Here is a 12,477-nt window from a genome sequence, read left to right on the forward strand (position 1 = left end):
AGTTTAAGATACCTCCTTACTTTCTTATCAAATCTAAATAGTGAAATGTCTTAACAACAGTAAAGAAACACTCTCTGCACCTTTAAAAACTGAGCTGAATATAACTTTTGTTCCTGCCAGAGCTCCTTTCTTAAACATGCTCAGTGTGGTACTGCCCCAACCGGGTATTCCCTGGCCCAGCTGGAAGAGCACCTTTCCCATCATGTCCTTGAAGTTATGTATAGATGAAACAATAAAATCTCTTATATATAACAAAGTACTCTTTTCTGTGTTGGCAGAGACTAATTTAACAAATTCATTAACACAGGATTAACACTGAAGAAGTTCTTCTTGTTCCAGGTAGATTGGGTTTCCATCTGTGACCTGGACAGACAGGCTTGGGTAACAGCAAAGTGGAATTAAGTATGCAGCTACCTCTCTTCCAGTCCTCCACGCCACTGTCTTTCCCAAGTACTCCTTGACTGACAAAGGAAGAGACAGGAAAGAGTTAAAGCACTGACTGGCTGACAAAGAGTTAACCTAGCTCATGAAACTTTTTAGCCTCTTGATCTTCTGTGAGACTTATACCAAAAAGAAAAGAGAGAGAGAGAGAGAGAGAGAGAGAGAGAGAGAGAGAAAGGAAAGGTGGGGAAAGATGTCAAAAGGAACAGGAAAAGAAAAGCTTACACGGTGAGAAGGTGAAAGGGGTTGCAAATTTCAACAGGCATAACCTAACAGGGATTCAGCTTCAAAATCAAATGCTCCCTTCTTGCCTCCCTTTGTAACTTAACGTGAACAATAACTCTCAGTGATAGAAATTAGCTCTATAAATAGATGAAGAAAATATCAGAAGCTACCTAACATTCCTAAGATCATGTGGATGATAACTGTAAAGCTGGCATTCTAAGGCTACTGGAGATTAGAAATTATATTTGACCCAAAGTTACTGCATCAATAGAAGTTAAAAATTAAAAAAAGCTAAGAAAATCAAAAGAAGTTAGTCAACAAAAGGTAAAAACAAAGCCACATGAAAAAACAACTTGTGCTCAAAGACAAAAATGGCATCTGATACTCTACTTAATTAGATATAATAAAAATGTATACACCAATTTTATATTATTAATATGGTCAAATTTTGGAAAGGGCTTGGCATGAGCAAGGAGTCCAAGAACAATGGAACCATAGGAAGAGTTTTCTGGAACAGAAAAGATCACTGGAAAAAACCACACACACACATTCACAAATACAAAGACATGTGCAGGGAGAGTAAAAGAGAATGAAATACACTCGAACATGACAGCGAAACACACTCCCTTTCAATACTTACAATGCTCACAATTAGCAATAGTAACAATCCTTCCTAAAATTAGAAGTGCGGCATTTCCAGTAAACTGCGCCCAAACTTTCCAATTTGGAGCATTAAATAACATATTTCTATTTTTACTGAGTATCATCTTTAATTTGTAAGCCCATTAAAATACTGCTTTTAAAAGGTTGTGAGGCCAACTGTAGCTTTTCATTTTAAAGACATAAATGACTCACTGCCCAAAAATATATGCACAGGTAAAATGAGCCTGAACATAACAGTGAATAAAAAGGACAAGTTCTAAAAAAGGTAATATTAACTGATAATTCTTTAAGTCTATTGGAGACAATTATACTCAATTATTTATATTGGTTATTATAAAATCCACGAAGCAGGAAAATGTGATTCTATATATTAAGACAAGTGAGGTATAAATTCAACTTGGAGAAACTGTTATCATACATTCCTCCAAATACTTTTTAAAAGTTCAGTCATTAACTGAACAGCAGAAAATATGGCAGGAAACAAAGCCAGGAAATGCCCTGCTCAGACGGAACTTACTTTCTAGCATTGGGACAAAAAACCAAATAATGTTAAAAAAAAAAGTTAGATTTTAACAAGAGGAGGACAATGAAGCAGGGAGGGAAGATAGGGAGACTGTATATATTGGGGGGGGGGGATTAAACAGGTGGCCAGGGACACCTGTTTTAGTAAAGATCTGACGGAGGCAAAGGTGAGCCATGCAAATATCCAGGGAAAGAGAATCCAGGCAAAGGTAACACCAAGTGCACGGGCCTGATGAAGAGGCCTGGGGAGTCTGAGAAACAGCAAGAAGGCCAATGTGCCTGCAGTAGAGGAAACAAGGGGGAAATTGTCAAGTAATAAGGACAGAGAGATAATGAGGTGGCGGTGGGATGGGAGTGACTGTGTAGGGCCTTTAGGCCACTGTAAGGATTCTGGCTTCTACCAACCATTATGGGGTTTCCAGCAAAAGAGTGACATGATCTGATTTATGTTTTATCAGGATTACTCTAGCTACTGTGTTGAGAACAGACAGGTAAAGGGCAAGGGCAAAAGCAGAAAGATACTAGTTGGAAAACAACTTCATTATCCCAGGTGAGAACCATGGCTTGGATCAGGGTAGTAGTAGTAGTACAAACAGTGAGAAAGGTTCAGATTCTGGGTCTATTTAAAAGTTAAGAGTTAAAAGGATGTGCTGATAGATCACATGAGATCTGAGCAACTGAGCAAACAGAGCTACCACTAACTAAGAAGAGCAAAACTGGGAGAGAGAGCATGGCAGGCAGTATTCCAACATGGCCCCCAAGACACCAGTCTTCTGGTGTACATGGCCTGTGTGATCCCCTGGTCTAGAGTGTGGGTGGAACCTGCGAATATGATGGAACATCACTCCTGTGACTAGTTTATTTTACCTGGCGAAAAGGATTATGCAGATGTCATGTGAGTTCCCTAATAGGTTGACGTGGAGTTCATCAGAGATTGTTTAGGAGTGTGTTAATTTCCACATATTTGTGAATTTCCCAAAATTGTTGGTTAGGTATTTCTCATTTCACTCCATTCTGCTCAGACAACATACTTTGTATGACCATCAGTCCTTTTACATGTATTGAAACTTGTTTTATGGTTTAACACATGTGGTCTATCCTGGAGAACGTTCCATGTGCGCTTCAGAATTTGTACTCTCCTGTTATTAGACAGGATGTTCTATAGATGTCTGTTAAGTTCAGTCACAGTGTTGTCCAAGGCTTCTTGTCAACTTTCTGTGCAGTGTTATACTCATTATTGAAACTAGGGTACTGAAGTTCCCAATTATTATTGTTGAATTATCTATATTGCTCCCATCTATTCTGCCAGTTTTTGTTTCATGTATTTTTGGGCTCTGTTATTAGGTGAATATATATTTATAATTGTTGTATCTTCTTGATGGATTTAATTTTTTATCATTATAAAATGTCCTTCTTTTCTCTTTCAACACCTTTTTTCTTAATGGCTGTTTTATTTAATATTAGTATATAATGTCACTCCAGCCATCTTCTGGTTATAAAGTTTGCATGATGTATCTTTTTGTACACTTGTACACTTTTATTTTCAATCTCTTGGTATCTTTTAGCGCGAAGCGTGTCTGTTATAGGCAGCATGTAACCAGACCATGATTTTATCTATTCTATAATTCTTTTAATTAGAGTGCTTAGTCTATTTACATTTAATGTGTAATTTCTGGTAAGTTAGGAATACAAGCACCATTTTGTTATTTTTTTTTTCCTAGATAGTCCTACATCTCTGTTGCCTTTCCTATATAAAAGAGGGAAAGAGGAATTAAGCTCATCAGCTGACAGTGAAAATGGGAAATAAGTTATTACAGGTCTAAGGAGAAAAAAGAAAACATAAAACTGGCTTTCTGGGAGATGGAAAAGTAAACATACTAGAGACATACAGCAGATTTTTGTCACTATTAAGAACATATCTGAGTGACACCTAGATGGCTGAGTCAGTTGAGCATCCGACTCTTGATTTTGGCTCAGGTCATGATCCCAGGGTGGCAGGATCAAGCCCCTCATGGAGCTCTACTCTGAGCATGGAGCCTGCTTGAGATTCATTCTCATTCTCTCATTCTCTCTCTCTCATTCTCTCTCTCTCTCTCTCTCTCTCTCTCTCCCCCCCCCCCCCCCGCCCCATGCTCTCTAAAATAAAATTTTTAAAAAATTAAAAAAAAAAAAAAAAACCCCACACCTGAGATTAATAGCCATGAATTTAAAGTGTCACTGGTTAGTATGGTTAGAATGGGTTTCCTTCCAGCCACATCCACCTTCAAGTGTGGGCAAAGAGTAAACCAAGACTTGGTTTTTCCAGCCTAGTGGTTTCAGTTAAGTGAATATGATGAAGTGAGAGATGGGCAAAGGAACTGAGGATGTATGCAAGGGATACTGACTAATGAGTGCCTAAAGAATTCAGACTGGATAAGAAGGGCAGTGAGGATATTGGGACCCAAGGGAACAGTGAGAAGGTATTTGAAACAATGGATCAGAAGTTGCTGGGAGGCAGGGAGTGGTCAAAGGATTGCTAGAATTGAGGTAACGGGGGGGGGGGGGGGGGGGGGGGGGGGGGAGTGGAAATATAGGCTGCTGTTCTTGAATGAGGTGCTTAGAAATGAGATTATGGAGGAAATGTAGTTAATGGTAGAGGATATGACTGAAAACTGGTGGCTGAAGTTAACTAGAGGAATCACTGAAGTATAAGATGTCAGAGAATTGACAGACCTCAATATTAGAAGGATCACACAGATAATGAAATCGCCAACATGGATTTCCATTATTAATATATTTTCATGAGGCAAGATTAATTTTCAATTTTACAACTGTGACAATTTAGAACCTTTTGGATATCTCACAATTTTCCTAAGTACTATGATTCAGAACTCCTTACTATGGATATTAGGGCAGTACATATATATTTCTTGTATTACTATAAGGGTACGATGTACCTCTCCTAATGCTTACATTATTACATTATGGTTATCTGTGCCAGGGTTTTGGCTTCTCTATCAGATGATAAAATGTATCAAAACAGGAAGTGTCTCTTAATCTTTATATACTATAGTGCCAGTATGGCAACTAGCGCATGTTTTCTTTTTAACTTATTTATTTTTTAAAATTAAGATATAATTGCATACAATGTGTAAGTTTATGATGTACAGTGTTTTGGTTTGGCATGTTTATACATTGTAATATGATTACCACTCTAACAACAGCCAACACTTTGAAAGTTTTCAGTGGATATTTGTTGTATAAAACTACTGATTTTATAAGTAGGCTATTGAGCCTTATTGTTTGCCATTCCTTTCAAATAAAAGAAATTGGTTTGTTGAAACTAGAGAATTCTCACTTCTTTTGCACAAGTAGGATTCTGGATGTATCTCTATTAAACTTACCAACAACTGATATGGTTGTTGATATGCTGGTTTGTATTTTTTACTAAAGTATAACTGGATTATTTTGCTAGGGCTGCCTTAACCCAGTACCACAGATTGGGTGACTTAAACAGCAGGAATTTATTTTTTCACAATTTGGGAGGTTGGAAGTCACATAGATAATAAATGGTAAAACCTAAATTTGAGTCCAGATCTAACTAATGTTAGATACATAATCAAGATGTTGGCTGGGTTACTCTCTTCTAAGACCTCTCTCTTTGGCTTATGGATGGCCATCTTCACATGGTCTTCCTTCCATGTATGTCCAAATCTCCTTACAAGAACCCCAATCATAATGGATTAGGGCCCACCCTAATGACCTCATTTTACCTCTTTAAAGACCCTATCTTCAAATATAGGCACATTCTGAGGTACTGGAGGTTAGGGCTTCAACATATGAATTTAGGGGGGCACAATTCAGTATGTAATAGTCACTTCCTTAAGGGAAGGGAATATGTCTTTGATTTCTGTATCACTGGTGCCTAAATGGGGTAGCACACAAAATATTTAATGAGTGTTGCTTATTGAATGACTACATTTCTACATTAGATGAGAAACCGGAAAAGTGAACCCTGGGTCATCTATAGGAGTCTAAGAATGCATGTATATAGTACAAAGTCATTTTGGTGGGGAGGTAGGAACTTCTAATTATTCAATCTATTATTTACTCCCTTCTTTCTCACTCATATACTAACACATTATGAAGAAAAGCAGTCAAGTTATTGCAGGTCTGCTTAAGATGTTTTTCTCCTGATTAAATACAGTAACAAAGATGACTATGTATATATTCATAATAGTTATACATTTATATATATTAATATATCTTGATGTATATTTTCTTTACACAAAATTAGCATCATACTTAAAATCAAAAATAGATTTATGTTTTAATCTTAATATGATACTATAAACATTTTCCTTTCTTTACTGCATTTTTTTAATGTTTATGTATTTATTTTGAGAGAACACATGTGCATGCACGAGCAGGACAGGGACAAGGAGACAGGGAGAGAGAGACTCATAAGCAGGCTCCACACAACATGAAGCCCCATGCGGGGCTTCGATCCCACAACCATGAGATCATGACCTGTGCCAAAATCAAGAACTGGACGCCTAACCAAGTGAGCCACCCAGGTGCACCTAAACATTTTCCTAAGTAGTAGTTAAAACATGAATAAAATTTAAAGTTAGATCCGGGCTCAAATTCAGATTCTACCATTTACTTACTATCTGTGTGACTTCAGGCAAATATGTATCTTCTCTGTGTCTAGGTTTTCTCATCTATGAACTGAGGCAATTTTACTAATTGTCTCGCAAGTTTATAAAGAATGAGAATTCAGGTAAAATTCTTAGCACAACATTTGACATATGCCAAGAACACATTAAACAATTATTATTATTATCCAAAAAGAGGATCTTAATGGCACCATAATATTAGATGCTGAACATTTGTGTTTTTTCAAACTTTCCACTACAATAAATTTGAAATCTTGGTCTATATGTCTTGCTCATAAATCTTGGCCTAATGTCTTTGGTTGTTCCCTTAAACTCAAGAGCTAACATATTACACCAAACTTTTTTATTTTCAAGTGAAGTTTTAACAGAAAGGGAGAATAAATAAAATCTATTAATAAGGGAATGCTGAGAAACTGAAATGCTTGGTGAAACAAGCAAAAACCTCTCCCTGGGGTAGCTGAGATGGCTCAGCATGAGGAAAGTTTGAAAATCACTGAGCAAGAAACAAATGTTAAAGTCCTCTCTCTCACTGGAATAAACAATGGGTTGCCAGAATGTGATTGTTCTGGTGCTGTGCCGCAGGCAAACACAGAACAATAGCACTGTGGCTATTTCTTTTAAGCATTCCACAGCCAGGAAGAAATTCAAGCCCTATAAATCCTGTATTCTTTCACAAAGATACTAAGCTTAAAGTGAATGGTTCAGTTAACTCCCTGTATGTAATACAAGCGGTGAACAGATTTTAATGCCACTGGGTAGATCAGTAAAGAAATAAGCTAGACTTTTCATAAACCTATCCTATTAGGAAAAATAAAATGTGGTTTTGGCTACATTAACCTGATTTTCTGCTTCCCTATTATACCAGCACTCAACTGTCAATCAAGTCTTAAGTGTAAGAATCAAAGAAATGGTACTTCTATCATAAATGGATTGGAAATGTTCCATAGCAAACTTCTCTTTTTTAATTTAATGTTTATTTATTTTTGAGAGAGAGACACAGAGAGAGAGAGAGAGAGAGAGAGAGAGAGAGACAGAGAGAGCGTGCGCGAGAGCACGAGCGGGGAGGGGCAGAGAGAGAGGGAGACACAGAATCGGAAGCAGGCTCCAGGCTCTGTGATGTCAGCACAGAGCCCGATGCGGGGCTCAAACTCACGAACCGCAAGATCATGACCTGAGCTGAAGTCAGACACTCAACTGACAGCCACCCAGGTGCCCACGTTCCATAACAAACAATCAAAGCATCAAAAGAATTTCTTATCCATCTATAAAAGGCCACTAACTAATTAAAGTAATGTCTATTTAGGTGCAACATTCATAACTCTTTTCAAGGTTCAAACAAACCAAAAAAATGTCAGGCATTAAATTACATCCAAATAAAATATTTTATGGAGATTTTGGATAAATATGTTCTATAAGAGATAACAGGCTCAATGCTAACATTCAATAATTAAGTTTTCTGAGGCCATCAACTTTGCTAAAGAAATTAAAATAAAACAAAATTTGCCTTAGTTTGCTTTTATTTAAATACTTTTTGAAAATGCGGGAATTATAAAATACATAAGAGGGGCGCCTGGGTGGCTCAGTTGGTTAAGCGGCCGACTTCGGCTCAGGTCATGATCTCGCGGTCCGTGAGTTCGAGCCCCACGTCGGGCTCTGTGCTGACAGCTCAGAGCCTGGAGCCTGTTTCAGATTCTGTGTCTCCCTCTCTCTGACCCTCTCCCATTCATGCTGTGTCTCTCTCTGTCTCAAAAATAAATAAACGTTAAAAAAAAAAAAAGAAAATACATAATAAAACAATACAAATTATAAACAAATAATGTAAATTACTCTGTGGAAAATAAGATATAAATTATAAAATAATCCTAAACTTCCCAGAGTTTGCAGGTTACAATATTCCCTACTGAAGTATCAAGCCTGCAACCGCAGCTTGTTTTTAAAACAGGTGTCCAAGAGAATGTCACTTGATCTAATAACGTGTCCTTGCTTTGGTAAGTGATACTGACACTGAGGCCAAGAATAAGAATTATGCTTTGACTAGGTCTCTGAACTGACCACAGTCTATTCAAGCTACTTTAGCATTTGAACACCAAGCAAATATGCTTATGTTAATTACCGTCATGTGATCTTGACATGAATTAATCCCTGTTCCTATTAACTTCCCTAGTAAATGAAGCTTTAATGCTTAACTGATAACAAAGTGCTGGGATAATCCAGAGCAATACAAATTTAACAGATGAGGGAGCAATAAGTAATGGCCATTCATCTTATTAATATAATACATATTTATTTCACATGGCAGAAAGACTGTGTATTAAAATTACATCCTGGCCTAGCGTTAAAACTGAAACCAAGATAGGTAGGGAGGGGTGGGAATGTAATTCCTATTTAGATGTTCATATTTTCTCCACAGTAATTTTTTCACGTGTTGGTACTTATGATTATAGGATGTCACAGAATTTGATAATCAGACAATATGAATCAACAACTGATAGGGTTTGACAGTTCGTTAACCCATCCAGTAATTACTTGCTTACAACAGCATACAAATAGCAGTGACTCCAATCTCCATAAGGGGTATTTTTATTCAGAATATAGTATCCCTAACCACCACTCTAGGTAACCAAAGTACCATAACTTCTAAAAACAAATGTTACAAGTCAGAACCTGTTTTTTTATTTGATTAATATTAATCCTAAAAATATAACAACTAAATACAGTTGGTAATTAAAAATATAGTTTTATTTATTGGAACAAAGCAGCACCATGCTAGAATCTATTAATTTAGATATTTCTTTAAGGCACTAACCCTATAGTACTACTTTTAGGAAACTGACTCTACCCAAATTGGTATTATGGCTTGAACAAGTGGGTCTAGAGTCACGCATGATCTATTCAGGTAAAATATCCACAAATGCTTTCTGTGTGTTGGTTATTGTCTAGACTTTGGTTTTTTCCTCCTTTTCCCCATAACTATTATAACTACTCCCACTGCTACTGGCTCGTTCTTATTAAGCAGGAACTCACGATGGAAAACACATTTAAGTGAAAAAAAAAAACCAGCTTACAAAATATTGTATTATAATTCTATTTCTGTAAAATCACAAGTGTCCTTACAGATGTGTGTTTTAAAAATGAGAGTTCAAATACTAGTAGTGGTTATCTTGGAAGGTAGAATTACGTACGAACTTTTATTTTTGCTTTCTGTTTTATTATTTTTGAAACGTACAATGAACACTTAAGATGAAAAATCTACTTTATTTTTTTTTAATTTTTTTTTAAACATTTATTTATTTTTGAGACAGAGAGAGACAGAGCACGAGTCGGGGAGGGTCAGAGAGAGAGAGGGAGACACAGAATCTGAAGCAGGCTCCAGGCTCTGAGCTGTCAGCACAGAGCCCAACACGGGGCTCGAACTCACGGACTGTGAGATCATGACCTGAGCCTAAGTCAGATGCCCAACCGACTGAGCCACCCAGGCGCCCCAAAATCGACTTTATTTTTAATCATGTACTGTGTACTGTGTCCTTGACATATTTATTATTTAATAGTGGGTCAATGAAAAGAATATTTATATTTGGTTCTTAAATAGCAATAATTATATAATAGAGTAGGGGAAAATGCAAGCAAGCCTTAACGTTATTCAACTTTAGACAAGCCACTGTTTCAACTATTTCAAAACAGGATAAATTAAAAATGAGGAGTGAGCTTGAAGAGTCATTTCAACCTATTATTTATTACTGCCAACAAGGCGACTCACAGAAGCAACAAGGTCCTGCTGGTGGGATCCCTGCCATCGACATTCATATCTACACCTTCTAACATTTTAGAAATCACTTAAGAAACGCTCAGAGGCTAAGTGGCAATATAGTGCACTCACATAAGATCTCTGGGCCTTTTTTCCCTCATGGAATTTAAGAGACAATAAAACAGATTTGGATACAAAAGTATTTTAAAGAAGCAGGTTATGACCTAATCTAAAATTGAAAGCATTTATGAATAGATCCAAAGGTAATTATATCTTTCAGTACTTAGGTATTCAAAAATCCAATCTTTTTTTCTCTAGGGCTCAAAGTTCTTTACTTTTTCACTAGTTATTTTTCATCTAAATGAAAAGTCCTCACTTTTACAATCTGTAAAAGAATGAAGTTCAGAGAAATAATCTTCAGGGTCCCTTTGAGTCTTAAAATTTTATTACTCTCTGAAAGGCCACATTAATCATTATTTTTTCTTAGTTTTGACAGGAATCAATAACTGAGAAAAGCGGTATTTTTAGCTTTATTTACAGAGTCCAGAATTACTTTTCATTACAAGAGATTCTAAGAAATATATATTTTTATTTATCACTTCAGTGACTACATAAAAATATAGCAAAAATATTTTCACTAATAAAATCTGAAATCATTCAAAATAATAAAAAAAATTAACATTGGTATTAAGTACTTTCAAGAAAATTCCAAAAACGAATAACCCACCTGATGACCTGGTTACAGTGGGCACACATTGGAGTTCGTTTCCCTGCAGGAATGTGCTCAGCTCTTTGCACTAAAGTGCCTTGGTCATGTGACTGGGGCTGTCCCCTGGCTGAGTTGGCTGGTGCTACTGCTCCTGATGAGGCTGCACTGTTTGAGATTCTTCCACTGGAAAGTGCTAGGAATTAAGACACAGAAGAATCAGAATGAGAATAAGCCAAATATAAAGATTTTCTAATATTCAAATAATAATATTACTTTGTAAAATCATCTATTCATATATAGCAACACAGGCCTACCTCAAGAAGCAAGAAAAATCTCAAATACACAACATAACCTTACACCTAAAGGAGCTAGAAAAAGAACAGCAAAGGAACCCTAAAGCCAGCAGAAGAAAGGAAATAATAAAGATTAGAGTAGAAATAAATGATACAGAAACAAAACAAAACAAAAACCTATGAGAATAGATCAATAAAAGTCAGAGCTGGTTCTTTGAAGGAATTCATAAAACTGATAACCCCCTAGCCACGCTTATCAAAAAAAAGAGAAAGGACCCAAATAATAAAAATCATGAATGAGAGAGGAGAGATCATAATCAACACCACAGAAATGCAAACAATTATAAGAGAATATTATGAAAAATTATATGCCAACAAACTGGGCAACCTGGAAGAAATAGATAAATTCCTAGAAACATAAACTATCAAAACTGAAATAGGAAGAAATAGGACATTTGAACAGACTGATAACCAGCAAAGAAATTGAATTTGCAGTAAAAAATCTCCCAAGAAACAAGTCCAGGGCCAGATGGCTTCCCAGGGAAAATCAACCAAACCTTTAAGGAGAAGTTAATTCCTATTTTTCTCAAACTGTCCCAAAAAATAGAAATGGAAGGAAAATTTTCCAACTCATTCTATGAGGCCAACATAACCTCAAAAAATTAGAAATACCAGGGGTGCCTGGGTGGCTCAGTCAGTTAAGCATCCAACTTCAGCTCAGATCATGATCTCACTGTTGGTGGGTTCAAGCCCCATGTCGGGCTCTGCGCTGACAGCTCAGAGCCTGGAGTCTGCTTCTGGTTCTGTATCTCCCTCTCTCTCTGCCCCTCCCCCACTCGCACTCTGTCTTTCTCTGTCTCTTGAAAATAAATAAATGTTAAAAAAGTTATTTTAAAAACAGAAATACCATATGATCCGGTAATTCCACTATGGGGTATTAACCCAAAGAAAACAAAAACAGTAATTCAAAAATATATATGCAACCCTACGTTTTCTGTTGCATTATATACAACAGTCAAAATATGGAAGCAACATATGTATCCATCAACAGATAAGGAAGATGTGGTAAAGATATATAATGGACTATTATTACTCAGCCATAAAAAGGAATTAAATCTTGCCATTTGCAACCACACGGATGGACCTAAAGTGTATTATGCTAAGTCAAATAAGGCAGGAGGTTGGGGGGATGGGAGAAATAAGTGGAGGGGATTAAGAGAT

The 12,477-nt window shown here is 36.6% G+C and overlaps 1 protein-coding gene across 11 annotated transcripts in view; it reads right to left on the bottom strand.

The window, feature by feature from the left end:
• The window catches only part of PDLIM5 (PDZ and LIM domain 5), a 219,392-nt gene that overhangs the window by 13,241 nt on the left and 193,674 nt on the right, over nt 1-12,477 (bottom strand). For all 11 annotated transcript variants that reach the window (XM_042935867.1, XM_042935866.1, XM_042935873.1 and 8 more), the window contains one exon: nt 10,982-11,156. In XM_042935867.1, the coding sequence (XP_042791801.1) occupies nt 10,982-11,156 (175 nt within the window). The remainder of the gene's footprint in view (nt 1-10,981; nt 11,157-12,477) is intronic.

This window comes from Panthera leo, chromosome B1 (assembly GCF_018350215.1).
Source record: "Panthera leo isolate Ple1 chromosome B1, P.leo_Ple1_pat1.1, whole genome shotgun sequence".
Taxonomy (NCBI): domain Eukaryota; kingdom Metazoa; phylum Chordata; class Mammalia; order Carnivora; family Felidae; genus Panthera; species Panthera leo.